This window comes from Daktulosphaira vitifoliae, unplaced genomic scaffold, assembly GCF_025091365.1.
Source record: "Daktulosphaira vitifoliae isolate Bord-2020 unplaced genomic scaffold, ASM2509136v1 Scaffold_4, whole genome shotgun sequence".
Taxonomy (NCBI): domain Eukaryota; kingdom Metazoa; phylum Arthropoda; class Insecta; order Hemiptera; family Phylloxeridae; genus Daktulosphaira; species Daktulosphaira vitifoliae.
This window is the reverse complement of record NW_026099575.1, coordinates 32,943,222-32,967,245: the sequence shown is the minus strand read 5'-3', so window position 1 is coordinate 32,967,245 and position 24,024 is coordinate 32,943,222. Positions and strand designations below refer to the sequence as shown.

General features: G+C 25.6%; 2 protein-coding genes across 4 annotated transcripts; one reads left to right on the top strand and one right to left on the bottom strand.

The window, feature by feature from the left end:
• The first annotated feature begins 2,074 nt into the window (after positions 1–2,074).
• Positions 2,075–12,089, top strand: LOC126905488 (basigin). 2 transcript variants are annotated; one of them, XM_050685220.1, is made up of 8 exons: positions 2,075–2,711; positions 5,881–6,153; positions 6,580–6,706; positions 7,433–7,611; positions 7,826–7,936; positions 7,994–8,176; positions 9,978–10,117; positions 10,697–12,089. In XM_050685220.1, the coding sequence occupies exons 1-7, from the start codon at positions 2,639–2,641 to the stop codon at positions 10,115–10,117; spliced, it is 1,086 nt and encodes a 361-aa protein (XP_050541177.1). In that variant the 5' UTR covers positions 2,075–2,638; the 3' UTR covers positions 10,697–12,089. The 2 variants fall into 2 exon arrangements, with proteins under 2 accessions (XP_050541177.1, XP_050541176.1); XM_050685219.1 differs by having other exon boundaries at positions 2,077–2,711; positions 9,978–10,113.
• A 1,737-nt stretch (positions 12,090–13,826) lies between these two features.
• Positions 13,827–20,216, bottom strand: LOC126905492 (uncharacterized). Of its 2 annotated transcripts, none has more exons than XM_050685227.1 (4): positions 15,768–15,944; positions 15,469–15,622; positions 14,911–15,122; positions 13,827–14,076 (listed from the first exon to the last, which is right to left on the bottom strand). In XM_050685227.1, exons 1-4 carry the CDS (start codon positions 15,789–15,791, stop codon positions 14,023–14,025), a joined length of 444 nt encoding a protein of 147 aa, XP_050541184.1. In that variant the 5' UTR covers positions 15,792–15,944; the 3' UTR covers positions 13,827–14,022. The 2 variants fall into 2 exon arrangements, with proteins under 2 accessions (XP_050541184.1, XP_050541183.1); XM_050685226.1 differs by lacking the exon at positions 15,768–15,944 and adding an exon at positions 20,111–20,216 and having other exon boundaries at positions 13,828–14,076.
• Positions 20,217–24,024: the final 3,808 nt, after the last annotated feature.

Below are 24,024 nucleotides of genomic sequence, written 5' to 3'. Positions count from 1 at the left end.
ATTTAACTTTATAATGCTATAACTTATTGAAAAGTTTATGGATCCACACAATTTTTTTATGAGAAATAATATTTTTTAATAAACCCTTTTTCATTCGACATACTTTATCTTAATCGAGATATTAATAAGGAACCAGCAGATCAAGTAGCTTTTGGAATAAAACACCAATTTTTTTAAAATTAAACACTATCTAAAGATTTGCATCGAAGCGTTTATTTTTGATAGTGATTTTAATCACTGTCAGATATCATCATACTTGATCCAACTATGCCATATCACCACTGTGCTGCGACCCCCCTGTGCTGGGTTTTTTTAAGATCCATTTAATTGTTAATGATCTTATCACTATTATTATCGTAATATTATAACAACACTATTTCTATTTTCACATTTTCAAGAATATGGCGTTTTTAAACTCTTAAACGTATATCTCTCGTGCAACACAAAAATATGTGATTATAATAATTAGACTATTACTATAAGATAAAAAATATATGAGTTTTTTATTTAAATTTGAGATATTTTTTGATAGTATGTTACACTTCCAAGACACATAAATATGGTGATATTGATAATCTAATCATAAATATTTCTTTAAGGTATGTAATAAACCCGTAATAATTACAATTATATAGTTTATTTCTTGTGCACATATAAGTTACAAAGGTGTTTACTTATTATATTTCAGGGGTTAACACTAATATCGATACAACAGAAAATGGTTAACAGTTTTTTAGCTTAACAACCAATTAGGCATTATTTAACATGAAAATTTTATATTCCATCATGTGCGACAAAAATTCTTAAAAAAAAAAAAATTCAAAATATTTTGATCAACATTAAAGGCGTTATGCATAAACAAACATTTCACAAATTGTTATTTATTTTAACTAATAGTTAGGAATTAATGTCTACGGCTTTTTGTTATAATCATTAAGCTTACAGAGGCAAATAATAACACCATTTGCTTTAGTATTTGGCTTTGTATTAACAAAATTTGACAAACAGATTTTTTTGCTACCACTAAAAAAAGTTTTTTCACTAAATATGCATTATGTTTTGTTTAAAGATTAATTTTGTCACAACCTTTGATCCAAAAGGGTTCTAATTTGATGCTTTAAATTATAAGTTAAAGCTCAGCTTTATTTGAAATAATCTTAATTTTTGCTGATTTTCTCATACATTTTGAAAGACCATTTTTATTTTACATGCTTATATAAATATATTATATTTTTGAGTAGGATTAATCTCTCGAAATTTTATTTTATTTTGTTTAAGTACTGGGTAGTCTAGATTAAAATTTAAAGTTGCAGTATTTATGACCTCTTGGTTATTTTGTGCTAAGGCTTTTTGTTTAAATCGTATTAGTTCAATGGTTATATACCAAGTACGCTATTTTTTTACTCATTCATGTGTTAAAATGTAAACACATGAGGTCATGGACAGCTTGTTAATAGTACCAAGTTTCTTATCAATTTAATATTAACGTTGAAATGAAATGTAGTAACTTTAGAATTCACATAATAACCGAATAATTGCGTTTTTGATAAAGCTTATTATTGCAATAACCAATTAGCCGGAAACGGCGAAATAACAGAACGTTCACGCCTACCCATACTTGATACACATTGGTATTTTGGTACATAATATATACATAGATATACGGAAAAGCGTGAGGTCGACTAAGCATATACGGTGCGTTAACAACACCGGTCCTTATGGTTCACTATTCTAAACAATCGTGCATTCTCTTGTTAAATTATTATTATACAATATATATTATTATTAAATAATATAAAAGCATTACACACAAGTGCCGGGTTGTCACATAATTTTTGCTAATGATACTTTTTGTGTAAAGTAAAATTTAAAAAATTTTAATGAATAAACATTCATTTATTATAAACTTACAAACAATATAAGAGAAAAATTTGAAAAAAAACTTAAGTCAAGGCGTTGGCGTAAGACAAATATGGGATTTTATGAATGCTAGCGTGGTACAACTGTACATCCAATGATGGCGCGGAGGCGAATCAATACGACTGGGCGCCACCACTACCGTCGTTCAGCTTGCCATCTCGTTTGCACTTACGGCGTTCGGATGTCTTTGCCCTTCTGTTTGAGTAGTCGCTCTCTCTCTGTCTCCTCTGTATTTGAGCGCGCGGTCTCTACTATCCTTATGAGTTATTTTCTGTCAGCCCTGTTCCTCGGATAACTAGGAAATTTTTCTTATTTTACCTCTCCTTCTCACTCATAAGATCGTTTACTCACACGCGCTAACATCCGCGTTTATGTTAGTAGTATCGTACCTTATTTTTGTTTCCCATTAGTAACTTGCGCGGGCGTACGTCTTTTTACATTTCACCAAATTGTTTTTTATTTGTTTGCTACTTTATTTTATCACTTAAATATTGTATAAGTTTTTTTTATAATCTTGTTTTCCGTCCGTTTATTGTGCGTTTACTGATAGCGGCTATTACAGAGTTAGTTATAATTCGTGCTACCGCCGCCGCTCCAGAACGGCTACGGATCAACCTAATCTCGCCGTGCTGACCTGGACATCACAACGGCGAACAAGGCTTGGCGGCTTTGCGCCATCAAATAATATTTTACCAACTGACACATAACTTATCCGAAAATGTGTTTGAACTTTGTCGTAGTCATCGCCTTGTTTTTCGCCCTGTTCGGTATTGTGCCCTTCCCATCTGCGGGTAAGTTATAAATAATTAAATATTTCAATTAGGGCGTTGACCTGTATTTTTTTAAACATGATTATTATAGGGCTGACGTCTTAACACTGGTTGTTAATATTTTTAATATTCTATATCATAATTGAGCCATAGATATACTATGATTTATAGCTTTTGTGTAAATGGTTCAATAGATTAATGTTTAAAAGCCCCTAACATTTTTTAATTAATAGTTTTAAAAATTATTTTGTACTTAACTCAATTGTTGATGTAATTATGACTGAACTAATATGAATGTTAATAAACTATTCATTTAATTTGTATCAATATTTGTCTATTTAAGGTATTATTCAGTTTTAAACACTCACGAGAGTGTGGTACAACCTTTTGGTATCACAATGAGGTATTTATTTTACCATCAATGGTTATATACTAATTTTTTTGAGATTAAAATTTATATACCTCAAATGATTTTAGTACTAATATATGATTATTATAATTGTAAATTTATAATTAAAAAACAAACTGTTGTTTCAAATAAAATTTAAAAATATTTTATTGTAGGTAATAAAAATTTGTTTTTTTTTGTGTTCTATATAAATAATTATTTTGAATTATCGTAATATGCTGCAAAAGTTATCTGTATTGGAAGTTTAAAGATTGGGTTAATATATGTTAGTTTAATAAATAATAAGTGTTTTGTATGAATTAAAAATGAATAATCATTGATAACGTGAATTTAAGTATTATTTTTTCATACCAGTAGAAATATATGTTATAGAAAATAAGGCATTATGAATAGGGATATCATAACTCAAAACTTAATAAAATAAAAAGAGAAAGTGAATAGAATAAATTTTAGAGTTACTTTAAATTTGGAGTGTGATTCAAGGGTCTTAAATAACATAAATATAGACCCTTATTGATTTAAAAATTCATTGTTAAATTTAAGTTTAGATGTCAATTGTCAGGAAGACTTTAAAATAAATTAAAAAAAAAAATTCATACCTGATTATTTTTTATTGGTTCTTATAATATCTTAAGTATTAATCAATTATTGATAAATAAAATAACATAATTTGATTTAGTTCAAAACTTTAATTTGTAGAAACATCGACAATGATAACGTAACATTGTCTAGTACGCAAGATAAGAACACACCAGAGTAAGGGTTTGCTCTGCCTTTTTATAATACTTTGTACACCCAAAAAACATCATTGTCTCATTATTACAATATTACTTTTTATTAATAAGTAAGCATAAAATATAGAAATCATTACATATGAATATACTATTCATAAATCATTTTGACATTTTATATAACATCAACATAGTTTTTTTTTCACTTAAGATTACAGTTGATACAATGCATTTAATTATTAAAATTTGAATAAAGAAAGATGACATAAATAATTTATAGATTTCTTTTCGGAAGTAAGGATTTTAAAAGTGACTTTTATTTGCTTTATGATTGAATCGCGTGTATTAAAATATAACTAAACAGTTTGCGTTTGTTGACTATTTCTCAATTTAAATGTTTATTTAATTATTTTATTTGAAAAGAATTATGTTCTTCTAAGAATACATTGTATAAATATTCCATGTTATAGTAGTGCTGAGTATATTACGACAGGAAACTTAGAATTTTTAAATTTTATATATTTGGTATTAGAATATCCTAAAAGACTAAGTTGTAAAAATGTTTAGTGACTACTAAAAGGTTAAAATAATAAAAATCAATATGAATAAATCTAATAATTATTGTATTTAATTTATGATTGTTGTAGTGAATTTTGTTGTATACTTAATATTTTACCAATATTATAGAATTCTAATTATTATTTGTGTAAAAAGCTAAACATTTTCTTAAAAAGGAGTCAGAAATATTTCTAATTAAAAAAATAAAATTTGTTAATAATGTTTACTCAGAATATTTTACTGTAATTTGAATTTATCATTTTCTCTAAAAGTTTTAAAATAATATTAATGATCATGTTAGTTAAATTTGTAATAAGATTATGTATCTGGAACTATGTGTATATAAAATTTATCAATTAAAAATGTTAGTCTGTAAAGTTTAAATTAAATATTTTGAATGCAATTAATAGTTTAAGTTTAGAATAAATAGTATCTTTGACATGTTGGAAATTGACCTGTTTTGGTTTTATGTACCTTATAAAAACTTGGTGTTGGTCATTTATTTTATTACATTCTATGGCTTATTTACCAGATTTTTAAATTATGAAAAACTGGAATAATCATAAATTTCTATGTGTTTTATACTTTTTTTTAATGTTATGTTTTAGATTTGACTATTTTATAATACAGAACCTTGTATCTTATTTTGAGTTTTTTTAATATTATCTATTAAATATTTTTGTCCATATTAATTTTTAAATAAATCATGACAAAGAAATATTTTGTTGCTTAAGATACTACACCTCATATTTCACTTATATATCTAATCATTATATTGTTTTAAATTTTGTGAGTAGAAACAATTGATTTTTGTAAGAACAACTAGGTAAAATAGTATTTTTAAAAAATTTTAAAATGATAATAGCTACTAACTAAAATGTACCAGTAATACATATTTGATTCCTGATGAGTGGCGAAAAATGAAATATGAAGTATTGCATCTTAAGCTACAATTTTTAAAAATTTCTAACATTGCTTGAAATGTTTACGGATGTATCCACGTTTTCAGTTATGAGCTTACGTTTCGGACTTGTTGCAGAGTCCATCTTCAGAGCGAATGAAACATTTCATGCAATATGACATTCTACAAAAGCTTCAACGCATTCATAATTTCCTAACATATTTAAATTTTATAAAAAAACTTTAATTATATAGTCATTATTAAATTGTTCTTAAATTTACTACACATTAAATTTGTTAGTATAGTTAGATTGTTTTCCTAAAAAATGTTTTGAAAAATATCAATGATTTTTTTAGGGGATATAATATTTTTTAACTGTGTTGGTAGAAAGTAATGAAAAAAGAGTTAAATAATATTTAACAAATACAATAAAAATACAAGTTATTTATTAATGATCCTTCATAATTTGTGCTTCAGTTGCCAAAAATAAATAAATCATAGAAAAAAAAATTCTGGTTATCAGGTTTTCTTTCTATATTTCACAATAGGTGTTAAAAAATAATTTTCTTTTTTTAATTTTGAATAATCCAGCTGATGAACCAAGTTATGAAGGTAGTAATACTATAAGAGAAGGCAGTCCTTTTACAATAACTTGTCGAGTGTCAACATTCTCAGCCATTAAATGGAAAAAGGACAATGAAACTCTTGAGTTCAACAATCATTATAAAATCAATGTTAATGAGACCGATGACAATATGCGTATATCTACAGTTACTGTCAATTCTGCTATCCTTAAAGATTCAGGCTCATATAGATGCACAACAGAGTACAACAAATTTCATGTATTGGAAGTGGTTAGCACCGGTATGTGAGAGTCTATGATGTGTTTTTAAAATATGTCCATGTGTTTTGGCTGGATGGCCTAGCTTAATTTTTGACTCGCGTACATGTATATCTACATCTATATACATTAACTATAGCCATTAGACGCACTTTCCAGTACATGTCATTTCATCTAAAGTAGACTTATATTACTGTTAAGTATTTTTTAACCTGTTACAATGTGTATGTTATTTATTTGATAGAATTTGTAATATAAGTATATTATGTGATAACTGATTTTACATACATAAATTGAATTTTTTGTTTGTTTTTATTATACATCATAGTATGTTAATTATGTTGCTCTCATAAACTAATATGTAAATGTTTAATATTACTCACTTAAAAAACCTTTATAATTGCTATTAATCTTAACTTAAAAAATATTGATGTTTTAATTTTTTTTAGAAGCTGATGTTATCATAAAAGCAAGTTATGATTTTAGTGATAGACATATAGCTGCCAACTATAAACAACCTCTTACAATTAATTGTACGGTTGAAGGAACTCAAGATCCAAAACATTTTTGGAAATGGTAAGTTCAACAAAAAATTAATTTTTGGATTAACTGTTGTTAAATATTTCTACTCTTATAATTAGTATCATATAGCTGAAAAATTTAAATTCATAGTGCTCCTAATTGTCTGGGAAATCTAAAAAAATTTTAGAATAAGGAAAATCATGGAAATTCTGTGATTTTTTCTGGTATTTTTAAAAATTGATTAAACTTAACACATATATATTTTTAAATTTCTTATAAGCTTTTTATTCAGGCTAGGTTAGAGGGGTTGGAGATAGCTCCTCTTAGTTTGCCTATGGTAATAATAATACAAATAATAGGGAGTTGATGAAATAACATGTTTCCACTCTAAATATATATTATTGTACTCCTAAGTAACTTTAGCAAATTGCAGAAATTTAAAAAAAATAATTTGTAAACAATTATTATATATACATATAATTACACTAATTTTTGTTTAAGAGCTAAAATAATATCTGTTTAAAAATTAAAAGAAAAACATATAATACTTGAATAACCTGAGTTATTTTTTGATGATTAACTATAAACTTGTATGTCCTAATTTTCTGAACTATTTTTTTTTTATATCAAAAATAAACAGCGAATAAAAATAAATTATTGAAGTAAAAGAATCCAAAATAATTTTTATTGTATAATTAAATTCAGTGTAACAAAACAAATTCTATAGTTCATTAAAAGCATAATATAGCTTAAGATTTTTCTTTTTTATTATAATTTCAGGTTAAAAGATGACAAGCCAATTACAACTGAGATGTCTGATTCAGACAGTTCACTGACAGTTGATGGTAATAATGTTATATTTAGAAAATTTGTAGAAAAACATACTGGTCAATACACTTGTCAACTTTTTAATTCTAACAATGGTCCATCTATAGGATCAAAGGTTATTCATGTTGTCTGTAAGTATATTTCTGTTTTAATTTTAATGAGTGAACATGTGAATCTAAAAAAAATATTATATATGTAACAATGTTTGATTTAAAATTAAAATAGTACATAGCAATAGTTATAAAAAATATTACGTTTTATAACTTTGACTATATTATTGTCACAAAATTAATTTAAAATATGTATTCTTTTTTATTGTTTTTTTAATACAATTTTGTTTTACAGTAAATCCATTCTATCAATTAATAGATACTATTACTTTCATTGAAGAAGAAAGAGCTGAACTGGAGTGTGAAGTACATGGTGTACCACTTCCTGATATAAATTGGAGATTTGGTATATATTATTATTTATAAAAGTTAATTTTCGAAGTAAAAATTTATTGATTTTTAGGAAATAATACAATTGTACCATCTCAACACTATACTTTTGCACCAAATGATAGAAACATAAGTAATGCTATTTTGATACTTAATGGTGTTTCCGAAAATGATAAGGGATACTATTACTGTGGTGGAAAAAGTTCACTCGTGGCTATACCCATAAGTTCTAAAGGATGCTTAGTCCGTGTTAGAGGTGATATATATATTTATGTGTACATTTCATTAATTTTATTATAAATGAGTATAAAAAACCTATATAAAAAAAATATATATATACAAAGTGATCGGTTAATCATGAACCACTCTTTTGCTTACTAAATAAATACAATATTGAAAAAAAAGTTTGGTTTTTTTAATCATATATTTCTTGATTTATCCTCTATTAATTACTTTTTAGAATTTCCCTTATAACTTATAAGGTGTCAACTTTATTATTTTAAATTTCAAAATAAATATTTAACTAGTTTATAAAATAGAAAATGATGTCTTATTAAAAAATGCAGTCTATAACAACTTTTAAATCAGTTATTCAGAAGTTTTTAGCATTTTAAAGTATAGACAGGATATAAAATGTAGTTGCTGCCGTTTTTATCATTAGACATTTCTTGGCCATATTCCTTCTGCAGCTGAGGTTAGAGGAATAAGGTATAAGAATGGCAATAACATAGTACTTATCCAAAATTTTTTATCAATCAGTTATATTCTAAATTAGATCATTTTCTATTTTATAAGCTAGTAAAATATGTATAATGCCATTTAAAAAATAGAGTCTACATCCTTATAAGGTGAAAATGATGAACATAAAATTGTTAATAATTGATAAATGGAAATACATATAAAACTAACAAAAAAAAAAATTCACAAAAAACTTATTATTTTAAGAGAAACAAGTGGCAAGCGTAAAAAAAATTATATTGAATGCCAAATTTTGATATAATTTATGATTAAATAAATAAGAAAACAAAGGAAATACAAGACAATTAATATAGAATTTATAGCTTATTCATTACCATTTGTTTGTTTAAGTTAAATTTTATATAAGTTGTTATCGACTAGTCATTTTATTAATAAGGTCATTTTATATTTTATTAGCTAGTTAAATATGTATGTTTCAATTTAAAAAAATTCATTTGATACCCTATTACGTTATAAGGGATGATTCTAAAAAGTAATTAATAACTGGATAAATCAAGATATATATATGATTAAAAAAAATTAAACATTTTTTTCAGAATTGTATTTATATGTGTGTAATCGAGTGTTCATAATGAAACAATGATAATGTATACAGGTGGTTCACAATGTGTTTGACAAATGTAATAACCATTGATCTACAAAATATTTTACTTTTTTTTGAACTATTGTGATTAAACAGTATGATTTAAAATTTCGAAAAATGTTCAAAAAAAAAAAAAAAAATCAGTTATTAATTTAGCATTATTAAAAAAATTCAAGTTAAATTTAAGAAAAAATTTGGTAGCTAAATCACCTCTATTAATGTTTTGTAGTTAAATTTCTATAGAATTTTATATTTGAAAAAAAATTAAATGATCATAAATTCTTATTTATGTTATAATATCAAAATCCATCTAGATAAGAAAATTATAGTAGTAAATTTTATTTTCACCTTAAATATAGGTTAAATAAAAGTAAACATTGCTTGAATTAACGTCTGTAATTGTATGATAATAATTTTCATTATAAAAATTACATACCTATAATTGCAATAGTTAGTTTTTTCAAAATATATTTCCAATTATATTTTCACAATACTAAAAGATAGTAAAAATTAAAAAAAAAAGTAACTCAAAATATTTGGTAGATCAAAAGTTATTAGATTTGTCAAAACATCATCATGGATCCTTTGTATATAAATGACAATATATGTTTTATTAAATACTGTGAAAAATAGTAAAAATATAATTACATTATAATTGTAAAATAAATCAGTTTTTACTTATGTTCACAGTGATTTAACTATTTAAAATTTTTAGGTAAATTTGCTGCATTATGGCCTTTCTTGGGAATATGCGCTGAGGTTATCATATTATGTTTAGTAATATTTATTTATGAAAAAAAACGCAATAAGTCTGAATTTGAAGAAAGTGATACAGATCAAGGACCAGAGATGTAAGTAAGATTAATTTGTGTACTAAATTATAGTAGATATTGTAAAATGTGTTCTGTGTTGGATGTTCATTAATATATTAAAGATCCTTTTTAATGTAGGAATTTGTCAAATACTTCTATACTTTTGATTGTATAGTAAAAATATTTTGGTAATTTTTATTTTTTATTTATTAGATAAATTTTTATTATAAGCAGGCTATCATTTTTGACAATATCTATGATTATTATTATTATGTTACTGTATATTGAATACTTTAAATCTTAAGTTTATATGAGGCATTTCAAATTTATGTAAATGATTGAATTTACTGTTTAATTAAAAAATTTAATAAAAACTTAGTGTATTATTTTCAATTAATGTTTACATTTTTAAAAATTTCTTGTTAGAAACTGACTATATTTTATTCGAAAAACAATTAAAATTTTGTTTAAACTAAAACATTCATTTTACACATTTTTATTTTGTTATAAATCAAGATATAATATTACTTAAAAATATGATATTTATCTTTAATTGTTAAAATATGTTTAATAAATTATATGAAGATGTCAACAAATATTATAAAGAAATTATGTATTTCAGAAATAATACTACAGACCACAGTGGTGGTGGTGATGTGCGACATAGAAAATAAGTTCTAACCAAATTTTAAATGAATGGTCAAATGTAAGAACTACAGCTTTAGATGCAGATGTAATAGGTTTTGTCAGACCAATTTTTATTTACATTCTTAGGAAATTTTTATTTCAAAGTTATAAAGAAAGTTTCACAGACAAAAAAAGAAAACAACAGTTTGTTTATTTAGTTATTTTAAAGTAGTGTCCAATATTCTTACTGCTTATTTTTTATGATCCATAAAAGATGTTTACATGTTTTAACTGAAACATATAAACATATTACTGTAACTTAATATATGTTAAAGTACAGTAATTATTTAGCTATGTAATGTAAAATAATTATGCAATTTAAATTGTGCAAATAGCATTTTTTGTTCCATGGCTTTATTTAATTTATCACATTTTTAATTCACTATTATAAATTTAAATTTAATTTTTAATTATTTACTTTTCGTCCTTTTTTTGTTTACTAATCTTATCTAGTAGTTTATGTTCAAATTTAATTTATGTTGACAATTTATTCTCAACGTTAGTTCTTTGTGCTTTTATCAAAGTAAAAATATTGTATTTTATGCTCAATAACTATTCCTTCAGTTATTAATATTGAATTTATATATTCTATTATTTAACTAATACTCTTTAATTCTGGTCATAGATTTATTTTAAAATAGTTATAAAATAAAGGATAAATTGACATTGTTTTGATAAAATAATGTATTTGTAAATTTTAGTTACTTGTAGTTAAGTATTAATAAAATATCACGCGCTAATTTATTTCAAATAATTTCACTCTTTCAACTCATTCAACCATTAAAAATCTCTGTACCAGCAATATAATTCTTACTATTCTATTTCTAAGTGGATCTTAGTGGTATTGTTCTATTTATTGTTAGAATATTAAGGGTGCTTAAGTATCAAAATGAAAATTGCCCAGTTAAAAATTTATTTTAGCAATAAGCATAAGTTAAGTTATAAATCATGATTTATATATTATACATCTATTTATGATGGTATGAATTTTGTTTATTATTATGTATTATACATATATAATGTCACTGCTTGTTGTTAAATTGTTATAATGAAATAAAAACATTTTCTTCCTATAAAGAAATTTAAAAAAGTATATATATATATATATATATATATATGCATATAAATGTTCATAGCTTTTTTTAGATGTAGTGACATAACAATCAACATTTTGTCACCAAAAAGCGATTATATAAAATCATTTTTACTTTATTTCCTACTTTGGTGTACAAAACCATCTTATTTGTTACTTGTAAGATCTTTTATTATTTATTCAGTGTTAAATTTGTAGAATTTGTTAATATTAAAAGAAAATATTGTTAGCATTACATTATTATTTATTATTAATTCTTTAGTTCTATCCTTTTTCTGGGTTTCAAAAAAAATATATATATTTTAAAGGTTTATTTAACTTGCTTATAACTTAAATATTCAATTTTATAATATAATAAATCAAAACATATTAAATCAATATATTTTATATTTATCCTGGTTATCACATGTTTGGTAAAATCAGGAAATTTTTAAAAATTGATCAAACTTATAATATACAGTGATTCCTTAACCACGCCTCCTCATTCGAAATCTTTAAAAATATTTAGCAAAATAAAAACTTTTTCTACCAGTCTTTTATTTTCCTATTTGACTATAATTTTTATAATAATTTTAAGCCCTTTGTTCCTTAAAATTTAATTAACTTTGTATGATTAACTGGCATATGTATTGGAAAATTACGGATTAATATCAACTATTGAACTATAGGGAAATAGAAGATCAAATAGGTTTTGGAATAATCCGCCAATTTTTTAATATTACTACAGAGTTGCATCGAAACGTTTTTTATGATAGTGATTTTAATCACTCTTAGAGTCTCCAGTGTGCCGCGATCCCACCGTACTGGGTTTTTTTTGTACGCTTTTATTAACCCATTTAGGGCCATAGCGTCCTCCCCCAAAGGATGGAGTTTCTTAATCATTTATTCTACGGGACGGGTGGTTAGTCCATCGCCGGACAGTGGAATGGGCGACTCAAATTACCGAACTGATCTCTCGTTCGGTAAATGAGCCACCCGTGACCGAGTTTCGAACTTGGGGTAGTGCGCGTCAAGCACTGCCGCGTTACCGATTCGGCCACGCCGTCCCATTATATATAAACTATTAATTGTTATTATTGAATAACTTCTTAAAAATTAATTTTATTAATTCGAAATTTATATTATACATATAGGAGGATATCATGAGATGATTATGCATGTCAATTCTCTTTTACAGTTTGCATTTGAACAACGATGAGTTTTACTAAAGAATACTAATTCAATATTCTTTAAGATCCATTATCAAGAAAAATTTATTATTCGAGAAATGATGACGTTCAGTATCGACAGTATGAATTATAATTATAATTACATGAATTATAGTATAAACCATATGAACGATATAACCTTAAATGGTACGCAAACTCCGATATAATTTATACTTGGTTATTAAATATGGGAAAAGTATTTAAAAAGGAAATACGAGATAGTTTATATAATATTCATAGCTTATTTATTACCAACTGTTTATTTAAAGTTAAATTTTTTAAAATATGATAACTGAATTTTTATCTCTCTTTTAAAATATATTTACTATTTCTAATTTCAGCACGTAATAACTTAAATTAACTTGTGCAATTAGCAGTGGTGGTTATATGGTGGAAGGGTGTTAGGCAATCGTCCTCCCTTGGTCCGTGCCTTAAATAGTATAGTTAAAAATCATTTAGCGCACTATCGATACGGTTATTATAATTAAAATTCACATAACATAAAAAAAAAACTCAGCACATTGAAGTCATGGCATAGTTGGGACAAGTATAGATGATATCTGACAATGATTAACTTAAAAATGCTTTGATGCGAATCAGTTTAATTTTTGTAAGGTCCTAGTACAAGCTAAAACTTATTACCCACACTTACTTTACTTGAGGACAACATCGAACCTGTATTAATATTTCAAAATATATACTTTGGGTATTTAATATGAAAGCATGAGTTATGAATATTTTCCGCATAAAATATTTTTCAACAATTTTTTTAAAGATTTTTCCATTTTAAATCGCTTTTTAATTGTATGATTATAACCATTAAATAAAATATACAAAATACATAACAATGAATTTAACAATCTTTACACTGATCAATATTATTACAAATATGATAATTTAATACATAATCGATATTAAATAAATCTTATGATTTATTATTTTACATCTTCAAATTCTTGTTCAGTTCAATTTTGAGCCTTTAAGACAGCAGATTTTTCTTATTTTATTTAAAAACTGAAATAAATACAAAAATATTTAATATTTAAACATTTATTTAAAACTAGTTGCTAACGTGGAAAATAATTGTATGACTATTGTTGAATGGATAAAAGAAAATTATCTTAGGATTATAAAATGAAATGTAATTTTAAAAATGTATTGAATACACCGACAAAAATATTTACCCAAACCATAGTATATACAATTTAAAAAACAAGTTAATTAAATAAAACAAAGAACATTTATAAAGAGAAAAATTAATGTTTTCGTTTAAAATCAGTAATATTGACTATAATGTTATTTTAATAAAATTTATTATTTATATAATATTATTTAAAATTTAAAAAAAAGGCACTCGTTATAAGAGCCGGACATCACTTGCGTGAGACGATAAGTCATCCACCGATGACCCATACAACCACCCGTCTAACCGATCGGTTACCTGGTCTACCGTCTCCCGTTTCCTCAGAGAGACGAACACTTGAGAGTATCCGCCCTAACTCGGAACTTGTACAGGAGGACAGAGTTCACGACACTGACTAGCAGTCTGCTCCGCAACTCCTTCGGTTTCACCTGGTTCGGCAGGAGACCCGCGCAACTAAGAGTCTAGGGTGACTAAACTCCACGAAAATTTTAGATAGTTGTGCTTATAATATTCTAAGCAAATTCATTGTCTACTTATTATAGTTAATAGATAATGAATTAACTTGAAAGTTACGTGTGAGTAGTTAAAAACAAATGTAAATTTATTAAATTACAAGTATTAAATTTGATCAAATTTTTAAATGCGTCGATATCTAAGAACAAGATATTTCAGACAAAAAATGAATGATTAAGATATTTACTTACATCTGTGTTCTCCGAAAGAACTTCGTCCGTGTTAAATACTTTACTAAAGAAATTTTTAAAGCATTCATTTAATGATTTTTCCTTACATTTTGAATTTTCCCCACCAATTTCGTTTAGAACATTTTTTGAGAATGTAATATTTCCTTCTCCTCGAATGAATTTTAAAGTTTCTTTTTTTAAGAATAAATAGAATTGCGAGGTAAATTTTTGATCTGAAAAAAATGTAATTTTATTTAATCGAAAATTGATCTCGAAAGATAAAAACTGTTAACTGTGTTATTATTAATATATCTATTTATACGATCCTGCTTATAATACTTTTCAAAATAATAATCTATAAAAAAATTTTGACCTAGGAAAACTAACATTAAAATTTTTGAATTAAAATTATTCACAGAAAAATTCTAAATAAGATTATTAATGTTTATATTAATGTATTGCAATCATCGAAGATGTTAATAATTTATATTTAAGGTATACATTATCCTTTAATGGGTAAACTAAACATTTTTTGAGTTATATGTTTGCCATAAAGTGTCATATATTTTTGAAACTTACTTGTTGTGTCAATAACATTCGAATTTATTCCAATTTTGATAACACACTTTTGAAAGATATCAACTCCACTTTCATATCTCTCTAAGTTATTTATAATTTCATCACTACTTAATAAATGGTTATAATCTTGTAATGTTACAATAACTCTATAACTCTAAATTAAAAATAATTTTAAATTAAAATTTATTACTTTTGTATTCTGAATATCTAATAAATTTCATACGTAGTATAAGTTTAATAATTAATTTATTTTAAATAGGAATAATTCAATCATATTTTTAATACTATAAAGGTTTTACCCAATGTTTGCTTATGTCTTGCATTACCTAGTCAGTATTATAAAAAATTTTCAACGACAACAATATAATTATTAAGAAGGGCTGATATGCAATCCAATATCAAATATCGACTGTTATGCAATATTGGTGATATCAATATTTTATTATTTATAGTCTCTCGGGATCGTTGCATTATAACTTTGGTTAGTTTTAGATGTTAAAGAGGTGGATATAAACTGCCCATACACTAAGTTCTGTTGGTTAATTGTACGTATACATCACAAGTTACTATTATAGCTCCTATTAGTCTATTTATAAATATAATACATAACATACTCTATTATTAAGGCGAATATAATACAAAAGTTTTTATATCTAATAAACAAAAAAAATTATGTTAAAAATTCTAATTCTATTTACTATTAAAATTAAAACTCTAATACTTTATTGAATGCAAAAGATGTGTACCCATCAAAAAAAAAAAGATGACACCCTTACAAGGCATAATAGATAAACATAAGAAGTATAACATACCTAATAATTAAAGAATAATTTGTAACTGAGTGTATCCAAAAAAAAAAAAACCCAGCACAGAGGAGTCGCGGCAAATTAGTGACGTGGCATAGTTGGATCAAGTATAATGATATCTCACAGTGATTAAAATCACTATAAAAAAAAACGCTTCGATGCAAATCTTTAGATAGTGTTTAAATTTAAAAAATTGGTGGATTATTCCAAAAGCTACATAGTTTGCTATTTTCTTATTAATATCCCGATTATGATAAAATATGTCGAATGAAAAAGGATTATTAAAAATATTACTTTTCATAAAAAATCTGTGTTGATCCATACACTTTTCAATAATTTATAGCATTATAAAGTTAAAAATGTAAAAAATAAAATCGAGAATTTTCACACAAAAATAGCCATTGGTAGTTATTTTCACCGTGAAGACAAAATAAAGTCCGAAATTTTTTTTTTTCATAATATAGTACATTACATTAGCTTTAATTTAAAATATATATAAAAGTGTCAGACTTTCCGGAACACTTTCAATAGTTAAGTTGAAACAATTAATTTTTTGTGAAAAAGTTGTCATTTTAAATCCTCTTCTGTGGGCAGGTAAAAAGTCAGATTTATAAAAAATATATACAAAATGATAGGTAAAGACATCAAGCATCTATAAAAAAAAAAATGATATTAATTTGTTCATTTTTGAAAAAGTTATGACAGTTTTAAGAAAAAAAAATTTCGAAAATTAGCGATTTTTAAACTTGTAACTTTTTTTGGAGATTTCCCCCATTTACGGGGAACGAGGGAAATTTGTTTAATTTTTGAGTGTAATGTCTTCGACTAGATATGATTTGTGATTTTTTGACGTATCATTGAAAGAAATCGGTTCGGTGAGAGCTGAGAAAAAGTGGTAACAGACAAAAAAAAAAAACACATCATAGTAAAACCAATACCTTATCAGCTTCGCATAGAAGCTAAAAGGTTTAAATTATTTTTATTCTGTAAATGATTGTGTAAATAATTTTAAATAATAATAAAAGCACCTTATAATAATTTTTGATTACTTAAATTATATTTTATGGTATGAATTTAATAATTCAATAGGATTCTTGATTTTTAACATTAATAAATTTAAAGGCATCGCATATTACTTCATATATTTAAAAGTTTACTGATTATACATTTACAAATAAATCATTTTTAGTTTATTATTACAACTATTTGTTTATTAAAACACACATTTTTGTTAATATACTTATATCAAACAAATATAATAATATTTAATTGAAAAAATACAAAATATATTATACTTAAATGTCACGATGTTCACAACAGTATATTATTAATGTCATAATGTATTATTAAAGACTCCAATTAATCAATTACACAAAATGACATGTATACCAATAGAAATAAGATATATATATATACCTTTCAAATATTTAAATATACCAATGAAATTTCGCAGAAAAAAACTTTTATTAATTATATAAAACAAACAGGAAATAATAAACAATATGTAATAGTAATGTGTTAGACATAAGGTAATAAATAATGCGTTAGATTTTAGAGAACAAACTATATATTTTATCAGTCTATATTATTTTGCAGCATGTATATAGAGATACATGATAAATATAAAGAGATATATAGATTATGTAGCATATGAGATATATTATGTTTATATTATTTCTTGGGGAATGAGCGTTGTATCATTTAAACCGAGTGATTGTGTGCACTTAATAGTCGTATGCGAATTGTAAGCATTACTTTATATTAAAAAAAACTTATTATTTTAAGGATAATTGTTTGACCAGCGTCACTATGATAATGTAATATAATTCAACATTTATTTATTTAATTAACTAGTTAAAATAAATAATTTATTTAAATAAATTAAGTATTGATTCTGAACGAATATTAGTTCAAATAAAAAAACATGGCCGAATTCCCACTTATTGCGTATTTGGACAAATATTTGCTATCTCTTTGAAACGTGTCACAAATACAGACGACCGAAAATAACAAATAACGAATTACAATGAACGAATACCTAAACTCGTACACCGTCTACACTGCTAGACAAATGTAGACAAATAACGAATACTCGGCAAATAGACGACTAGTGGGAACACGGGTAATGCACGTATATACACCGTCTTTGGTTACATAACACGGTTACATAAAATTGTAATAATAATTTAAAAATTATACATAATTTAGCTTCGATGCGAAGCTGAGAAGGTATTGGTTTTACTAAGATGTGTTTTTTTTTTGTGTCTATTACCACTTTTTCTCAGCTCTCACCGAACCGATTTCTTTCAATGATACGTCAAAAGATCACAAATCGTATCTAGTCGAAGACATTACCTTCAAAAATTGAAAAAATTTCCCTCGTTCTCCGTTAATGGGGAAAACCTCCAAAAAAGTTACAAGTTTAAAAATCGCTAATTTTCGAAATTTTTTCAATTTTTTTATATAGATGCATGATATCATTACCTTTCATTTGGTATATTTTTTTTATAAATCTGACTCTTTACCTACCTACAGGAGGGGATTCAAAATGACATATTTTTCACAAAAAATTAACTTTTTCAACTTAACTTTTGAAAGTGTTCCGGAAATACTGACACTTTTATATATATCTTAAATTAAATCTTATGTAATATACTTCAATATTAAAATTATTTGGACTTTTTTTTGTCTTCATGGTGTAAATAGCTACCGTATTCAAAAATATGTTATTTTTGTGTTAAAATTCTTGGTTTTGTATTTTATTTTATTACAAGAGAATTACACTGATTTTCATATATATTATATCAATCTAATGGAAATAGTATAAAAAGTTAAACATATTTAAATTTTTTTGTTTCTTTGAAGTCAAGAAAAATAACTTTAAAATTTGAACTAGCTAAATTTCCATTTTTATTAAGTGACGAATGCGACGTATGGTTGTTGAGACGGTAACACTTGGATCTTTCACGATTGTGGCACTGAATTTTTTCTTAATTCTTTTTGAGTCAGAAAAAAATGTTTAACTCATTTAATTTTTATCTCATTTAGATTCAATAACTTCAATAAATATCAAGGATCCCATTACTGTAGTCTCCTCTCGTGAGAAGAAATTCATATTAATATTATTTTACTATGTGGTTTTTTTTTGTAGCTATCATTTATTTTCTCAGCTCTCACTTGACCTACTTTTTTGACAGATTTTTTTTTTAAATTAAACATTATCTACAGATTTTCATCGAAGCGTTTTAGATATCATTATACTTTATCCAACTATACTACGTCACCACTGTGCTGGATTTTTTTTTAGATTAATGATAATAATAGCATTTTCAAATTAAACGTGTTATTCTTTAAATAAGATAGAATATAGTATATATGGTTAATGATATGTAAATCGGTAGGATTAGGCGTAGGAGGTAGTTATGTTGCGGACCTTTGAAGGGTCCGTTAATAATTTAATATTTATTAAATAAATATTAAATTATTAATTTTGTTCTTGGAACAACATTCGAGTTAGAGCTGGGTTACCATGGTGCGTGTAGTTAAGACGGAATACGGTGGAAATGGAGGCAATAGAGGTTATGTAATTCGAACACACTATTTCGTTATTAATACTTAGATGTTAATGTTTTATAGTAACAGAACAAAAAATATATATAGCAACAAATTACTTTCATTATTATTATTACAATATCGATTACAAGACTCCCGACTTGGCAATAATAAACACTACTAGACTACAGTTTTTACGAAGGTAAAAATTACTTATTTTAATACCAGATATTCCTTAAATTAAATAATATAATTTTTAAATACTTCAAAATATTATTACTTACAAGAATGCACAATATCTGAATGAATCTATATTTCATTTTTTTTTTTTTTTTTGAAAAAATTCTAAAAATGTTTTGTGTAAGTTATGTACGTTAATAAAATAAATTTAAATTCAACCTTGTAAAAATTCTTACTTGCTAAAAAGATAAGTTGATTTAAAATTGCTTGCTGTATCTTTGAAAATAATATATTTGTACGGTATTGATATGGCTTTAAAATTATTAAAACTCGAATTTTATTACTTTCAATTATAAACTATTCTATAACAATAAATTTTATAATAATTCATTAGTATTTATTTTAAAATGACTTTATTATGTATGTTTTTATGTATTTAGAATATAAAAACAAACAATTTATCTGATTTTATTAAAAGATATATAAATAAAATAAATGGGTGACAATAACATGTTTTTGTTATATGAAGGGAAGTTTGCTTTTATGATTCATATTAATAATAATATAATAAAATAAAATAAAAAATTATATTAAAAATAATAAAAACACCTTTTCAATATTTAATGGCAGTACGTGATAACAGATTATTTTTCACGTAGGAGGGGCAAACATTTTATGATTAAAAATAGGTCACTTGATTGTTACAAAGCTAAGTGGTATAAGTTTATTTTTGAGATTTTAGTGATCCTATAAAATACCACGTTTAGTTTATAAACTTTACCCTGGATAATACATATTATTTTTTTAAATATTATTAATAATTAATTATAGCAAATAAAATAAAGTTTCTACGATTTATTATAATATTTTTATTTATTATAATAACTGAAAAAATAATTAACGCATCACTTTGAAAACTGATACGACACTCTTTGAGCACGAGCCCCAAATGCCCGTCAACAGTTATCTAAGGAATCCACAACAGGAGAGTTGGTTAGACTATATCTAACTCGAGTACTGAGGCTTTCTAATTAGTTTATAGTCCTTTGAGATATAACCAAGGGTCGTATTTATTTAAGTGTAACACAATCGAATGACAAGGTTTATTAATAAATAAATAAATAATATGAACATTTTTTTTCAAAATTTTAAATTACAAATTATTCCCCATTTAATTCTGGATATATTGCTATAGCAATATACACTATTAGCCTATAGGATGAATCACTGAGGATTTAGCTGGAAGCTAAATATTTATTTAAGCCTTTAGCTGCTCTTGGACAGTTTATGGTTTTTAAGTATTCATCCTCGTGAAGTTGTCGCCACACATTAGTGCGACATTTATTTACATTTTTGTGTTCGAAGACTTATTTAATTATCTTTCCGAAAATTCGGAAGTGTAAAAGAATAATGAAAGAGTGTAAATGACGCCGGTCATTTTTGAGGGTCGCTGAATATATTGAAATTAAAACACAAAGTAAGTCAATTTACATTAACCCGGTTATTTAGAATTAATAATCCGAGTAAAGATCGATAAAGCATTACATTGATTTAAAACAAAAATCCTTTAATTAATTTATTTATAACTGGTTAGTGCTTGTTTATATACTTCGACTGGTTGTCAATCTAAGAATATCTCAGCGTATAATACTTTTTTAAAGAGGAACTTTAATCATTTATTTTTATATCTACTTGTCTTGTCTTGTTCTAAGCACTCGGACTCTACAACTAATGGAACCTCGATGCTCACCAATTGATCAAAAACCCTACCCGCTTATCTTAATATTTTCCATTATTAAAGATCATATGAAACTCAGTGGAGGCTGGTGGGTGCTGGTGGTGGGGATGCGACTTTAAATAAAATACCGTTAGTCATAGGTATAAAAAATTGTCAAATTAAATATAATAAAACAAAACACAGTACACGTATTATTATTTTAAAGGTCGCAGTAGAAAATAGAAATGAGAATAATAATAATGGCGATTATATTATAATAGCAACCGATAACAACAAGCAGTTAATTTAAAAAATAAATTACCCTTAATATTAATACACAAATATTCACGACTATTAGTCGTGACTATTAGACGCTGCCGGTTGTCCAAATACTGTTTGTTTGTATATGTTTACCCGCTTATATTGAAGAAAACAACTTCAATGTTCGCACACGAAAAATGTATTAAAACTATTTAAAAATTTACATTTTTAATAAAAATGTAGAATTAAGAATAAATAAGTAATTTTCTTGTTTTAATTAATGTTAGCAGGGGGTGCGATCGTCCCTTCGTCTAAGCCACGAGCCGCCAATGATGAAACTAGTTTTCTAATAATAAATTTTGAAGGGGTTCCAAAGATATTTTAAAGAAAGAACCGTTTAAAGGCGCTATTAATTGTATTTTACTAGTAAACAAGAAACATCCATTAACCATTACATGACAATGAATTTTAGCCATGTGATACTATAATACCACTCACTTAATATGTTTTGTTTTAAAATATATACATTTATGTAATTGAGTTAGAAAATGAAATACTTTGATCGAAAAGAATTATTTCAAACTTCTAATTTCTTTATTATAATTTAAATAACTATGAATTACTGTCTAAAAATGACTGTGCATTTTCATATTTACACTAAAATAAAATAGCTAATTTCTAGATAAAATATCATATGTTACTTGTAAGAATTCAAATTGACAAAGGACACCTGTTTCTCCTCCTATATAATTTTTTTACAGCTGTTGGGCAATTACGATTTTTGTCGATTAGCTAAAATACATATACAACTATTTTTACTTTTGCGACGCGTTGATTTCGACCGAGACAATCTACTACTTTTTCTTTTTCCTCGCCATAATCCCAACTACTTGAGGTCGGCTACTCTTATTCTAAACTTCCACATGACACGATCCAAGAATTCCGGGAATGAATCTAATTATTGAAGTATCTAACGCACTCTACGGAAGCGCAATATTTGCTAGGCCAGGCCTACTCATAGACAGCGCTGCATTCAGTCGCATAAAAAACATTAAAATACTAACCATAGAAATCAAAAAATGTACAACTACATTGATATACAAGCCACCAAACGCTGATTTTACCTTTGAAAAACCATGTAATTTTGAAAATAGCCTCACCAAAATAGTAATTGGAGATTTCAATAGCCTTAGTCCTACCTGGGAATACTCAGAAACTGACCAAAACAGTGAAAAGGTTCTAGAATGGGCTGAAACTCAGTTACTCTATTTAATTCACGAGCCTAAGCTTCCAAATTCATTTAATAGTGAGCGTTGGAGAAGAGAGGATACAACCCAGACTTAATCTTTATAAGTAGTAACATAAGCCAGCAATGTCTTAAGGATGTATGTACTCTAGGGTGGCCCTCAAAAATCGAATGTCTTTTTTTTTTTTACAGTATTTATGAAAATAAAATTGTATTGATCCATTCATTTTTAAAAAGGTAATAGCAATATGAAGTCTTCTTATTGACGTGTCCGATTATAAAAAATGCCAATATCAGTTATATTAATAATTCAAAATAAAATAAGATGCAGGTAATTACTTAGATAATAAAATAAATAAATATAAATAATAAATAAGAAGAATATTTAAATAAATCAATTTGGTACGTCTAATAAAATAACATTTTTGGAACGTTCTATATGTTGTGTTACGACCAGTAAGCAGTCACTTCTAGAGCATTTGTGTTTGTCAGAATCAGATCTTTTTTGGTGCATTGTACTGGGCTCATGGTGCATTACAAAAGGTGTTCATCAGTCTGTCGTTCTCCACATTCGCATGTGTCATCTTCTCCATTAAAGCCCGATTTTTCCATGTTAGCTTTAATCCTCGCCACCCTGGCTTTCAATCTGTTAAGATTTTTCCATAGTGTTGTGTTGTGTTGTGTTTTTGGTATAGGAGTACATTAGAGTGGCCCTCAAAAATCGAATGTCTTTTAGCTTCGATGCGAAGCTGAGAAGGTATTGGTTTTACTATGATGTGTTTTTTTTTTTTTTT

Excerpts from the sequence above, each read along its gene's own strand:
- LOC126905488 (XM_050685219.1), top strand. The coding sequence starts at position 2,639 with ATGTGTTTGAACTTTGTCGTAGTCATCGCCTTGTTTTTCGCCCTGTTC. Across the intron at positions 6,707-7,432 it reads CCAAAACATTTTTGGAAATG|GTTAAAAGATGACAAGCCAA; the intron begins GTAAGTTCAACA and ends TTATAATTTCAG. Across the intron at positions 10,114-10,696 it reads ACAGATCAAGGACCAGAGAT|AAATAATACTACAGACCACA; the intron begins GTAAGTAAGATT and ends TATGTATTTCAG.
- LOC126905492 (XM_050685226.1), bottom strand. The coding sequence starts at position 20,146 with ATGAAATATAGATTCATTCAGATATTGTGCATTCTT. Across the intron at positions 15,623-20,110 it reads TTCAGATATTGTGCATTCTT|AGTTATAGAGTTATTGTAAC; the intron begins GTAAGTAATAAT and ends TTTTTAATTTAG. Across the intron at positions 14,077-14,910 it reads TTCTTTCGGAGAACACAGAT|TTTTTAAATAAAATAAGAAA; the intron begins GTAAGTAAATAT and ends TATTTATTTCAG.